General features: G+C 45.7%; 1 protein-coding gene across 1 annotated transcript in view; it reads right to left on the reverse strand.

Annotated features, from left to right (window-relative positions):
• Positions 1-1,731: 1,731 nt before the first annotated feature.
• DPYSL5 (dihydropyrimidinase like 5) overlaps positions 1,732-13,189 on the reverse strand; it is a 180,999-nt gene continuing 169,541 nt past the window's right edge. The window contains exons 11-13 of the mRNA XM_088448835.1: positions 9,799-10,006; positions 4,966-5,134; positions 1,732-4,108 (exon numbers count right to left, since the gene is read on the reverse strand). Coding sequence (XP_088304961.1) covers positions 4,023-4,108; positions 4,966-5,134; positions 9,799-10,006 — 463 coding nt within the window. The 3' untranslated portion in view covers positions 1,732-4,022. The remainder of the gene's footprint in view (positions 4,109-4,965; positions 5,135-9,798; positions 10,007-13,189) is intronic.

The following is a 13,189-nucleotide window of genomic DNA, read 5'->3' on the forward strand; positions in this document are numbered from 1 at the left end:
AAAACCAGGGCTGTGCCAGGTAATGGAGTCATATGGGGGCCAAGGTCTATTTAGATTTGGCTGCGCACAATTGTCTGTCCGACCTGTCTGCCCCCCCCCCCACTGCCGCCCCCTGACATCCCGGGAAACATTCCGCCCATCATCTGAGACACCAGCCTATCCAATAAATTTGCGAGGTGGTTATTCTGACCCACGCCTTATATATGCAACTCCCAGGATGCTGGAGCCCTCTCAGTTTTGGAACTACAAGTCCTAACATACCCTTGGGGGTCTTTAGCTCCAAAACAGCAGGACATAAACAGGATTTCAGCAGCAGCTGGAGAAATTCAGGATGTATCTCCTAGGTGTAGCTTTCCCTTTGCTTTGAAGCCCAGCACATTGGGTCCCATTGGATGAAACGATAGAGCTGTATCTTGTTTCATGGCAGGAAATGTGGGAGACGTGGTCTTGTCACCGCTATGATGCACATATTACCCTGATAAGGAAGGTTAGCAGGGCAAGTAGTGACTACGTTATGACTAAACACAGGTTATACATGGATTAGCGAAGGCTGGACACAGGGATTCGGCAATAAGGACCCCGACCCCTGTATCTCATGCACTATCTTGATATCATACTTAGGGCGGTATTCAATTAGCTGCGATAAAATGAAAACTCATCACTGGTGAAGCTTTCGCCCTATTCCACCAGTTTTGGTGCGATCTTTTTGCGCATTTTCGCAATGCGCGCTCCCGTTTTTCACCCTGTACAATTACAAAACACGCGAAAATGCATATATGCGATAATTGCGCATGGCGAAACTAGCAAAAAGTACAGCACATTTTGGGGAAATCAGTCTGTACCCCATAAAAAGCCTAACGGACATAGGAAATCAATATAGAAGTTTATTAATAGCCCTAATAATAGTATTTCGGGTTCTTAAATTGAGTCAAATGGATGTTTAAGTACATATTTGTATAAGTGTGGAAAAATGATAAAAAGTTAATTGCTGTAGTTAAATTGGGGGTACATGCAGATAAATGGGTGCTAGTATATATTTGTGTCTATAAAGTAGTTTTAAAATTTTTTAAAAATACACCTGCTGCAGCCACCTGCAATCCCAAAAACACCTGTCTCATCCATACAGTCCCCCAATATACCTGTCCCATCCATACAGCCCCCCAATATACCTGTCTCATCCATACAGCCCCCCCAATATACCTGTCCCATCCATACAGCCGCCCAATATACCTGTCTCATCCATACAGCCCCCCAATATGCTTGTCTCATCCATACAGCCCCCAATATACCTGACCCATCCATACAGCCCCCCCAATATACCTGTCTCATCAATACAGCCCCCCAATATACCTGTCTCATCCATACAGCCCCCAATATACCTGTCCCATCCATACAGCCCCCCAATATACCTGTCCCATCCATACAGCCCCCCAATATACCTGTCTCATCCATACAGCCCCCCAATATACCTGTTTCATCCATACAGGCCCCCAAATACCTGTCTCATCCATACAGCCCCCCAATATACCTGTCTCATCCATACAGCCCCCAATATACCTGTCTCATCCATACAGCCCCCCAATATACCTGTTTCATCCATACAGCCCCCCAATATACCTGACCCATCCATACAGCCCCCCAATATACCTGTCTCATCCATACAGCCCCCCAATATACCTGTCTCATCCATACAGCCCCCCAATATACCTGTCTCATCCATACAGCCCCCCAATTACCTGTTTCATCCATACAGCCCCCCAATATACCTGTCTCATCCATACAGCCCCCCAAATTACCTGACCCAGTATTTTACACCCATTATCCAACACTTTTAAAATTTTCACCCCAAAAACGACATGTCATTATTAGGGGGAATTAAGCTAATTTAAAAATCTTTTTGCCTAATTAGTCATTAGGGGGGGGTGTCCAAAGGATTCTGAACCAAGGGCCTGCAAAACCATCGAGAACCATCGCAGTCTCACACACACTTGCGCAAGCTCTGACCGCACTCAGGAATGGCTAACCTCGCATCGCAGTGGATAATTTATGCACGTCCAGCAACGGCATTCAAACACACTGGCACGCCTGCGTTCCGCCGACCAACCCCCTGTTACCTCCCACAAACGGCACTTCCTGTCAATCACTCTGCGATGGGACTGCGTAGTCACTGCGATCACAGTGGCTGGTTCGCGTACGCGCACTGTGATGCATACGCATGTACAGACTGCAACAATCGGACGATTGGGTGCGTAATCGCAGTTGCGATCGGTAGTGAACCAGGCCCCAAGTCCCCACATTTTTAGGCAGAAATAGGGATTTTGCTCACTTGTTCACCTGCCGCAGAGATGGTGAAAACTCTTTGCCGGTTTCTGTCTATGGAGTTTTCGCTCATGTGAAAACATCGGGAATTGGATACGCACGAAACGCACACGAGAACGCTTTTCGCCAAACGTGACTTTTCGCACCTAATTGGATATGGCCATAAGCCAGAGAGAGAAAAAGTGGATGGAGATAAAGTACCAACCAATCAGCTCCCAACTGTCAGTTTTCAAATACAGCCTGTACAGTGACAGTCAGAGGCAGTCCTGCGCATTACTGTATGATCTAGGAGCAGACATGTTATACTGTGAGGACATGGTTACACATATAGGGCCGTATTCATTTAGGTGGGAAAAGCAGTTTTCTGCGAAAAAGTATCGCGAGTGACATCATTTCGCCATGCGAGACGTTTCCCCCGTATTCCATAACGGATACTTTTGGCCAGTGCGGGAACTCAATGCATTGGAACCTGCGAAAAAGTTTCGCCTATGAATAGGTGTCGAAAAAAAGTGCAGAATTGGGGTTTTGGGGTGCAAACCTCGGAAAACCCCCCTGCACCATTGGGACAGTCCCCCAACGGTATATTGCGCAACAAAAAAGGTTAAAAAACCCTTTAGTTCAACCCAAAAAAGTACTTTCATTTAAAAACTAGCGACATAGACTCCAGGGGGGCCCCCAAGTATGCCCCAGGTGTTTTAGGGTTTGCAGGTGGTTGCGGAAGGTGGAATTTTTAATTTTTTTAAAACTTCACTTTAGCAACTTTAAAATATGCTAGCCCCCATTTTCATGTACCCCAAATTTGCTGGGACTACTTCTTTTCACCAAAAAACACTGCTACACGCTATTCTTCACCACTTATGAAGAATAGCGTACTTACTTATACTGTAAGTACCCCTAATACCTTCACCAGGGCTATTCAAGGGTATGTATAGTGATCCCCAACGTCAGTGCAGCTTTTGGGGGGTGACAGGCTGATTTCCCCAAATCTGACAGGACTTTTCGCATGTTACAGTTTCGCCGGCTCCCTTTTCGCTGATTTCTAATTGAATACGGGGATAAGCGGGGGACGCGCGTGATACTTTTTCGCATGGAAAACCAGCGATGATGGCGAAAAGTCTGGCATGCGAAAAGTACGGGACTTTTCGCACCTAATTGGATATGTCCCATAATTTGGAAGCACCGACATGTCATGGAGATACTATCTAGAAGGACGTGAGGAGCAGGATTACAGATGGGACTGATAAGGATTCACATTTCAGTATCCATGAAACTCAGGTGGCGTAAGGGTCAGAATATTACCAGCGACACCAGTATTTCCATGGCACATGAGACAACTGCTGGCCAGTCAGTTCCCAGCTACATACACACACACACACACACACTCGTAGGTCTCTGGCACATACACAGCACAGCACATAACACCACCTATCACTACGGTAAATAAGAGAAGACGACATCAGGCGTTTCGGGCAGATTCCTTTCAGTTTTTGGTGGAAGCGATGGCGCGTTGTTCTCCCGGCCGCAGGCACTGCAGTCTTGTGTTGGTTACTGGGAGAGCAGAAGTGGAGTCACAGTGGATCCTCTCTCTCTGGACATATTACAGGTGAGTTTACATGACGGATGTGACACAGGGCAGTAGTGCTGATCTCCGGCAGGAGAGGGGTGTAAGGGTCCAGGAGTGGGTGGGTGCAAATCAATGCCGGTTACCATATCCCACTGGATCTTCCTCCAGGAGGGGCCAGGATTCGGGCCGAAGCTCGTTTTGGGACATGATCATCGATCTGTGCACCTGCGGGAGGGAAGGAGGAGAGTGACAGTGTTACAGCGACCATCACCATCCAGCTGGAGGTGGCCCAACAAACTGTTCAGGAACTTTTACAAGTTGAGGGAACTTCTAAACTCAATCTGTACTTCATGCATTGCGATGGTTATGAAGAGCAAGCGAACTTCAAATAATGACGTACTGTTAGATTAAACCTTGAATCTCTGCTGGTGAAATACATGGATAAGCCCAATCTCACTACTCATACTGAAGCCTGGTGAGCAGACAGACAGTTTGGGAGAATCGCTGAGACATGATATATAGGGTAATCAGCCCCATCTAATACGGTACACAATTCCCACCGAGAACTGTGCCTGCTACATTCCCTTACAGTTCATTCAGCCTCCTTGTGCCCCAGCTGTATTACCAGGGATGCTGGGACGCCCAGTGGCTGTCTTGTATGGTGGGAGATTATACTTGCTCCTTCTCCTAAAGCTTTAAGCAGATCAGTACACCTCCAACCATCTTATAAATAACTCTCACTCCCACGAAATCCCCAACGATGACAGGGAAGTGAATATAATGGACGTTTTGAACTATCCGGAAGGAGCAGCAAAGGAACAGCAGAGTCATGGCGGATCCAACCGCGGCAGCTAACTCCGCAGCCAATGGGTGCCTTAAATGTATGACTGTGGTAGTAAAGGAGAAGCTCAAAGCAGGAGCAAAATGGACCTGGTAATTTCACCTGAGCACCTGGAAGGATATGGCTGCAAAGTAGCCCCCATTCCAGTAGGAGAGGGCAACACGTAGCCACCTCAAGGCGTAAACGCAAATGGACTCCAGCCAAGTCAATGCAGGACAGCGCGGACATCACCACCTCTTACCAGATAAGCTGAAGCCGGACTCGTGGAGGTCCCGCATGCCGCCATGACGAGTGGATGGTCGAGTTGGAGTGTCTGCTAATGGGCTTCCTGTTTCCTTCTTCCCAGAATGCATCACGACTGCCACATCCCCCTGGTATGGAGTACGGTCTACAGATTTTAGGCTTAATGTCTAGTAACACAGTGCAGTAAAGAAATATACACATTGCATAAGTCTGATAGCCGATAACAGACAAAGATCAGATAACTCACACTACAATATAATAAGCATGAAATCCTCATTTGAAGCTTCGTTATAATCCCGCGAGCAACCACCACACTCTTTTAAGGCCAATTAATAAAGTAAAGTGATGAAAAACAATTGGTTACTACAACTGTGTGGACCCAATGATTTAGTTCTGTGTTCCGATGGTTTGAACACAGAACTGTTGAGAAGTGGAGCAGTGGAGAAGTTGCCCATAGCAACCAATCTGCTCCTACCTATTATTTTATAGCCTAATTTTGTATTTGGCCTAATTTCCTTATTCATTTGTTACTGAGACTTTAATCCCGTCTGCATTTCGCTTAGTATCACAGTGATCTTTGTGGAATGGGTTCACTCAAGGCCCATAAAGTACATAAAACACACTCAATGGGGCCACTGCCAGTATTAATGCTTATTCTATCTATGTCTGGTGTGTTCTTCAGGATTTTGGATATAAAGATGTTTCCTGGCTTCCTTTGGTACCCGTATGAAAATGTGCTGTTAGATCCAGGTTGTCCGACCGCTGCTGTTTCAGGCATGAAATGTCAGACACACACAAAGTGGCCAATTCAATTAGGAGCCGAAGTAGCCACCCTCGCTGAGCCCCAAACTGGTTTTTCTATGCAGCAATATTGGGCTACGAGCAAAAATCCACGAGTCCGGTGGTACCACAGCCGAGCTAGCCAGAAGGGCCGAGAGGCAGATGGGCCAGTCTGGGCGTCTAAATGCCTGACCAAAGAGCTCCACCTCCCGGCGCTCTGCTCGGTCGGCATGATTATACAGGGTTTGTCATGAAGCCACACCCCCTTGACTTACAGCACACCACCGAGAGGCGTGGTCACGTCCCCTTTCCCAGACGCGGCAACAGGGATGCCGTGGCCAAAGTAAAGACCCAGTTCGTCCCTGGGCAACACCATAAGTGCAGCAAATGGCCACACTTACTCGAGGCCACGATTTAATTGAATCTACATCATTTCACCCACAGACTTGAGTTCATATTGCCAACGTATTGCAGACTACTCAGATAAATCAGCTGCCCATCCATATGGACTATCCATAAGGATACATAATTCAGCCGTCACGATGCATGAGAAGGGGCGGTGGATGGAGAGAGTAAGCTCCACAATGATGGAGTGTGAGCTATAATGGGAGGACAGGCCTTGGTTACAGATATTAGCTACTTATTACACGTCATCCAATGGGGAACATGCAGACATGTATGGGACAGTAATTCCACACCTGTGATATCTCTCATACATGGGGCTCTGTGCATATCTATAATATAGGGACACCTGTGATATCTCTCATACATGGGGCTCTGTGTATATCTATAATATAGGGACACCTGTGACATCTCTCATACATGGGGCTCTCTGTATATCTATAATATAGGGACACCTGTGACATCTCTCATACATGGGGCCCTGTGCACATCTATAATATAGGGACACCTGTGAAATCTCTGATACATGGGGCCCTGTGCACATCTATAATATACGGACACCTGTCATATCTCTCATACATGGGGCTCTCTGTATATCTATAATATAGGGACACCTGTAACATCTCTCATACATGGGGCTCTGTGCACATCTATAATATAGGGACACCTGTGATATCTCTCATACATGGGGCTCTGCGTATATCTATAATATAGGGACACCTGTGATATCTCTCATACATGGGGCTCTGTGCACATCTATAATATAGGGACACCTGTAACATCTCTCATACATGGGGCTCTGTGTATATCTATAATATAGGGACACCTGTAATATCTCTCATACATGGGGCTCTCTGTATATCTATAATATAGGGACACCTGTAATTTCTCTCATACATGGGGCTCTCTGTATATCTATAATATAGGGACACCTGTAACATCTCTCATACATGGGGCTCTGTGTATATCTATAATATAGGGACACCTGTAACATCTCTCATACATGGGGCTCTGTGCACATCTATAATATAGGGACACCTGTCATATATCTCATACATGGGGCCCTGTGCACATCTATAATATAGGGACACCTGTGATATCTCTCATACATGGGGCTCTGTGTATATCTATAATATAGGGACACCTGTAATATATCTATAATATAGGGACACCTGTAATATATCTATAATATAGGGACACCTGTAACATCTCTCATACATGGGGCTATGTGTATATCTATAATATAGGGACACCTGTCATATCTCTCATACATGGGGCCCTGTGCACATCTATAATATAGGGACACCTGTAACATCTCTCATACATGGGGCTCTGTGTATATCTATAATATAGGGACACCTGTCATATCTCTCATACATGGGGCCCTGTGCACATCTATAATATAGGGACACCTGTGATATCTCTCATACATGGGGCTCTGTGCACATCTATAATATAGGGACACCTGTAACATCTCTCATACATGGGGCCCTGTGCACATCTATAATATAGGGACACCTGTGATATCTCTCATACATGGGGCTCTGTGCACATCTATAATATAGGGACACCTGTCATATCTCTCATACATGGGGCTCTGTGTACATCTATAATATAGGGACACCTGTAATTTCTCTCATACATGGGGCTCTGTGTATATCTATAATATAGGGACACCTGTAACATCTCTCATACATGGGGCCTTGTGTATATTTATAATATAGGGACACCGTGTATATCTATAATATAGGGACACCTGTAATTTCTCTCATACATGGGGCCCTGTGATTATCTATAATATAGGGACACCTGTAACATCTCTCATACATGGGGCTCTGTGTATATCTATAATATAGGGACACCTGTCATATCTCTCATACATGGGGCCCTGTGTATATCTATAATATAGGGACACCTGTAACATCTCTCAGACATGGGGCCCTGTGTATATCTATAATATAGGGACACCTGTAATTTCTCTCATACATGGGGCTCTGTGTATATCTATAATATAGGGACACCTGTAACATCTCTCATACATGGGGCTCTGTGCACATCTATAATATAGGGACACCTGTGATATCTCTCATACATGGGGCTCTGTGTATATCTATAATATAGGGACACCTGTCATATCTCTCATACATGGGGCTCTGTGTATATCTATAATATAGGGACACCTGTCATATCTCTCATACATGGGGCTATGTGTATATCTATAATATAGGGACACCTGTCATATCTCTCATACATGGGGCTATGTGTATATCTATAATATAGGGACACCTGTCATATCTCTCATACATGGGGCCCTGTGCACATCTATAATATAGGGACACCTGTAACATCTCTCATACATGGGGCTCTGTGTATATCTATAATATAGGGACACCTGTCATATCTCTCATACATGGGGCCCTGTGCACATCTATAATATAGGGACACCTGTGATATCTCTCATACATGGGGCTCTGTGCACATCTATAATATAGGGACACCTGTAACATCTCTCATACATGGGGCCCTGTGCACATCTATAATATAGGGACACCTGTGATATCTCTCATACATGGGGCTCTGTGCACATCTATAATATAGGGACACCTGTCATATCTCTCATACATGGGGCTCTGTGTACATCTATAATATAGGGACACCTGTAATTTCTCTCATACATGGGGCTCTGTGTATATCTATAATATAGGGACACCTGTAACATCTCTCATACATGGGGCTCTGTGTATATTTATAATATAGGGACACCGTGTATATCTATAATATAGTGACACCTGTCATATCTCTCATACATGGGGCCCTGTGATTATCTATAATATAGGGACACCTGTAACATCTCTCATACATGGGGCTCTGTGTATATCTATAATATAGGGACACCTGTCATATCTCTCATACATGGGGCCCTGTGTATATCTATAATATAGGGACACCTGTAACATCTCTCAGACATGGGGCCCTGTGTATATCTATAATATAGGGACACCTGTAATTTCTCTCATACATGGGGCTCTGTGTATATCTATAATATAGGGACACCTGTAACATCTCTCATACATGGGGCTCTGTGCACATCTATAATATAGGGACACCTGTGATATCTCTCATACATGGGGCTCTGTGTATATCTATAATATAGGGACACCTGTCATATCTCTCATACATGGGGCTCTGTGTATATCTATAATATAGGGACACCTGTCATATCTCTCATACATGGGGCTATGTGTATATCTATAATATAGGGACACCTGTCATATCTCTCATACATGGGGCTATGTGTATATCTATAATATAGGGACACCTGTCATATCTCTCATACATGGGGCCCTGTGCACATCTATAATATAGGGACACCTGTAATATATCTCATACATGGGGCCCTGTGCACATCTATAATATAGGGACACCTGTAATATATCTATAATATAGGGACACCTGTAATATATCTATAATATAGGGACACCTGTAATATATCTATAATATAGGGACACCTGTAATATCTCTCATGTATGGAGCTCTGTGCACATCTATAATATAGGGACACCTGTAATAATATATCTATAATATAGGGACACCTGTAATATATCTATAATATAGGGACACCTGTAATAATATATCTATATGCCATTACCTTTTCTTTCTGTATCATCTTCTTGTATAAATAGTCAGGATAAGTCCTCATGGGGAAGAAACAGCCAGACCCCTCAGCGCACATAAATACCCCGTTCTCGTAGACCACTCGGCCACGGCTGATGGTGACGAGGGGCACGCCGTGGCATCGCATGTTCTCATAGATGTTGACATCACCACCCTGGACCTGGGTGCTGGCAGAGATTGTCCTGGGAAATAAATATAAGACAATGGGAGATAAATGCAGAAATGAGGGGTTGGAGGGTATATAGAATCCACCGTCCCTCACACATGGCAATATCTCCAACATATCAATCTGATTGTCTATCAGTCCGTCCTCGTTCCTACAGTCACAGAGAAACGTCTACCTCTGTACATCCAGCAGAACATGTTACTGTATCCTATATAATCCATATACTGCGAGACCCCCGAACTCCTAATACATAGCATGCATTCCATTACCACCAAGTATCAGCTGTAGTCTCTAACCCCGGAAATCACCTGAAGTGTATGAAAACAATGTCTATAACGTACTACACTCCCCTTTCCCTGATACAGTGTTATAAACTCCCCTTTCCCCGGTACAGTGTTATACACTCCCCTTTCCCTGATACAGTGTTATAAACTCCCCTTTCCCCGGTACAGTGTTATACACTCCCCTTTCCCCGGTACAGTATTATACACTCCCCTTTCCCTGATACAGTGTTATACACTCCCCTTTCCCTGGTACAGTGTTATACACTCCCCTTTCCCCGATACAGTGTTATACACTCCCCTTTCCCCGGTACAGTGTTATACACTCCCCTTTCCCCGGTACATTGTTATACACTCCCCTTTCCCCGGTACATTGTTATACACTCCCCTTTCCCCGGTACAGTGTTATACACTCCCCTTTCCCCGGTACATTGTTATACACTCCCCTTTCCCCGGTACAGTGTTATACACTCCCCTTTCCCCGGTACATTGTTATACACTCCCCTTTCCCCGGTACATTGTTATACACTCCCCTTTCCCCGGTACATTGTTATACACTCCCCTTTCCCCGGTACATTGTTATACACTTCCCTTTCCCCGGTACATTGTTATACACTCCCCTTTCCCCGGTACAGTGTTATACACTCCCCTTTCCCCGGTACATTGTTATACACTCCCCTTTCCCCGGTACAGTGTTATACACTCCCCTTTCCCCGGTACATTGTTATACACTCCCCTTTCCCCGGTACAGTGTTATACACTCCCCTTTCCCCGGTACAGTGTTATACACTCCCCTTTCCCAGGTACAGTGTTATACACCCCCCTTTCCCCGGTACAGTGTTATACACCCCCCTTTCCCTGGTAGAGAGTTATACACTCCCCTTTCCCCGGTACAGTGTTATACACTCCCCTTTCCCCGGTACATTGTTATACACTCCCCTTTCCCCGGTACAGTGTTATACACTCCCCTTTCCCCGGTACAGTGTTATACACTCCCCTTTCCCAGGTACAGTGTTATACACCCCCCTTTCCCCGGTACAGTGTTATACACCCCCCTTTCCCTGGTAGAGAGTTATACACTCCCCTTTCCCTGGTACAGTGTTATACACTCCCCTTTCCCAGGTACAGTGTTATACACCCCCCTTTCCCCGGTACAGTGTTATACACCCCCCTTTCCCTGGTAGAGAGTTATACACTCCCCTTTCCCTGGTACAGTGTTATACACTCCCCTTTCCCCGTAGTTAATTTACCGGTGGCCGGGACGGAATCCCAATGTCAGAATCCCGATCTGGGACTTAAAAAAAATACAGACGCCTATCTTTAGCCCGACGGCAAAATCCCGACAGCCGGCATCCTGACCGAAGGTAACCGGGGAATTCTATCTGTTATCAGCGTGCGGTGGGGGGGCTTAGGGTTAGGCTAGGGGAGGAGGGGGTTAGGCTTAGGCATTAGGGGGGAAGGTTAGGGTTAGGCACCCCACAGGAGGGTTAGGCTAGGGGAGGAGGTGGTTAGGCTTAGGCACTAGGGGGGAAGGTTATGGTTAAGCACCACTAAGGGAGGTTTAGGTTTAGGCTAGGGGAAGAGGGGTAGGGATAGGGTACTGACCTGCCCTGTCGGGATCGTCTCCATTCAGGCTGCTGGGACTTCATACTAATTCCGTTGCAGAAAAAAGCTCAACTACATGAACATCTGCATTGTGCGCAGAATCAGCCCCACAGCGTTCTGCACTCCCCTATACCCGGTACAATATATATCCCCGTCATCGTTCTGCACCCAGTGTCACTCATTAAAGAAACAACGGGCCGGGCTTATCGGTAGATCATATGAACTTTGCATTACATAAACTTTGAAAGCCAGATTCATAGTAATAATGTAGTAATTATAGGCTACACGTAATCACAACACTGGCTCTATTACACCCTACACATAACTAGTATGACAGACAGTAAGGACACAGCTCTCTGTATGACAGACAGTAAGGACAGCTCTCTGTATGACAGACAGTAAGGACACAGCTCTCTGTGTGACAGACAGTAAGGACACAGCTCTCTGTATGACAGACAGTAAGGACAGCGCTCTGTATGACAGACAGTAAGGACACAGCTCTCTGTATGACAGACAGTAAGGACAGCTCTCTGTATGACAGATAGTAAGGACACAGCTCTCTGTATGACAGACAGTAAGGACACAGCTCTCTGTATGACAGACAGTAAGGACAGCGCTCTGTATGACAGACAGTAAGGACACAGCTCTCTGTATGACAGACAGTAAGGACAGCTCTCTGTATGACAGACAGTAAGGACACAGCTCTCTGTATGACAGACAGTAAGGACAGCTCTCTGTATGACAGACAGTAAGGACAGCGCTCTGTATGACAGACAGTAAGGACACAGCTCTCTGTATGACAGACAGTAAGGACAGCTCTCTGTATGACAGACAGTAAGGACACAGCTCTCTGTGTGACAGACAGGAAGGACAGCTCTCTGTGTGACAGACAGTAAGGACAGCTCTCTGTGTGACAGACAGTAAGGACACAGCTCTCTGTAAGACAGACAGTAAGGACAGCTCTCTGTGTGACAGACAGTAAGGACAGCTCTCTGTGTGACAGACAGTAAGGACAGCTCTCTGTGTGACAGACAGTAAGGACAGCTATCTGTAAGACAGACAGTAAGGACAGCTCTCTGTGTGACAGACAGTAAGGACAGCTATCTGTATGACAGACAGTAAGGACAGCTCTCTGCATGACAGACAGTAAGGACAGCTCTCTGTGTGACAGACAGTAAGTACAGCTCTCTGTGTGACAGACAGTAAGGACAGCTCTCTGTGTGACAGACAGTAAGGACAGCTCTCTGTGTGACAGACAGTAAGGACAGCTCTCTGTGTGACAGACAGTAAGGACAGCTCTCTGTATGACAGAC

This window comes from Taudactylus pleione, unplaced genomic scaffold (assembly GCF_031769625.1).
Source record: "Taudactylus pleione unplaced genomic scaffold, aTauple2 ptg000467l, whole genome shotgun sequence".
In the NCBI taxonomy this organism is placed as follows: Eukaryota; Metazoa; Chordata; class Amphibia; order Anura; family Myobatrachidae; genus Taudactylus; species Taudactylus pleione.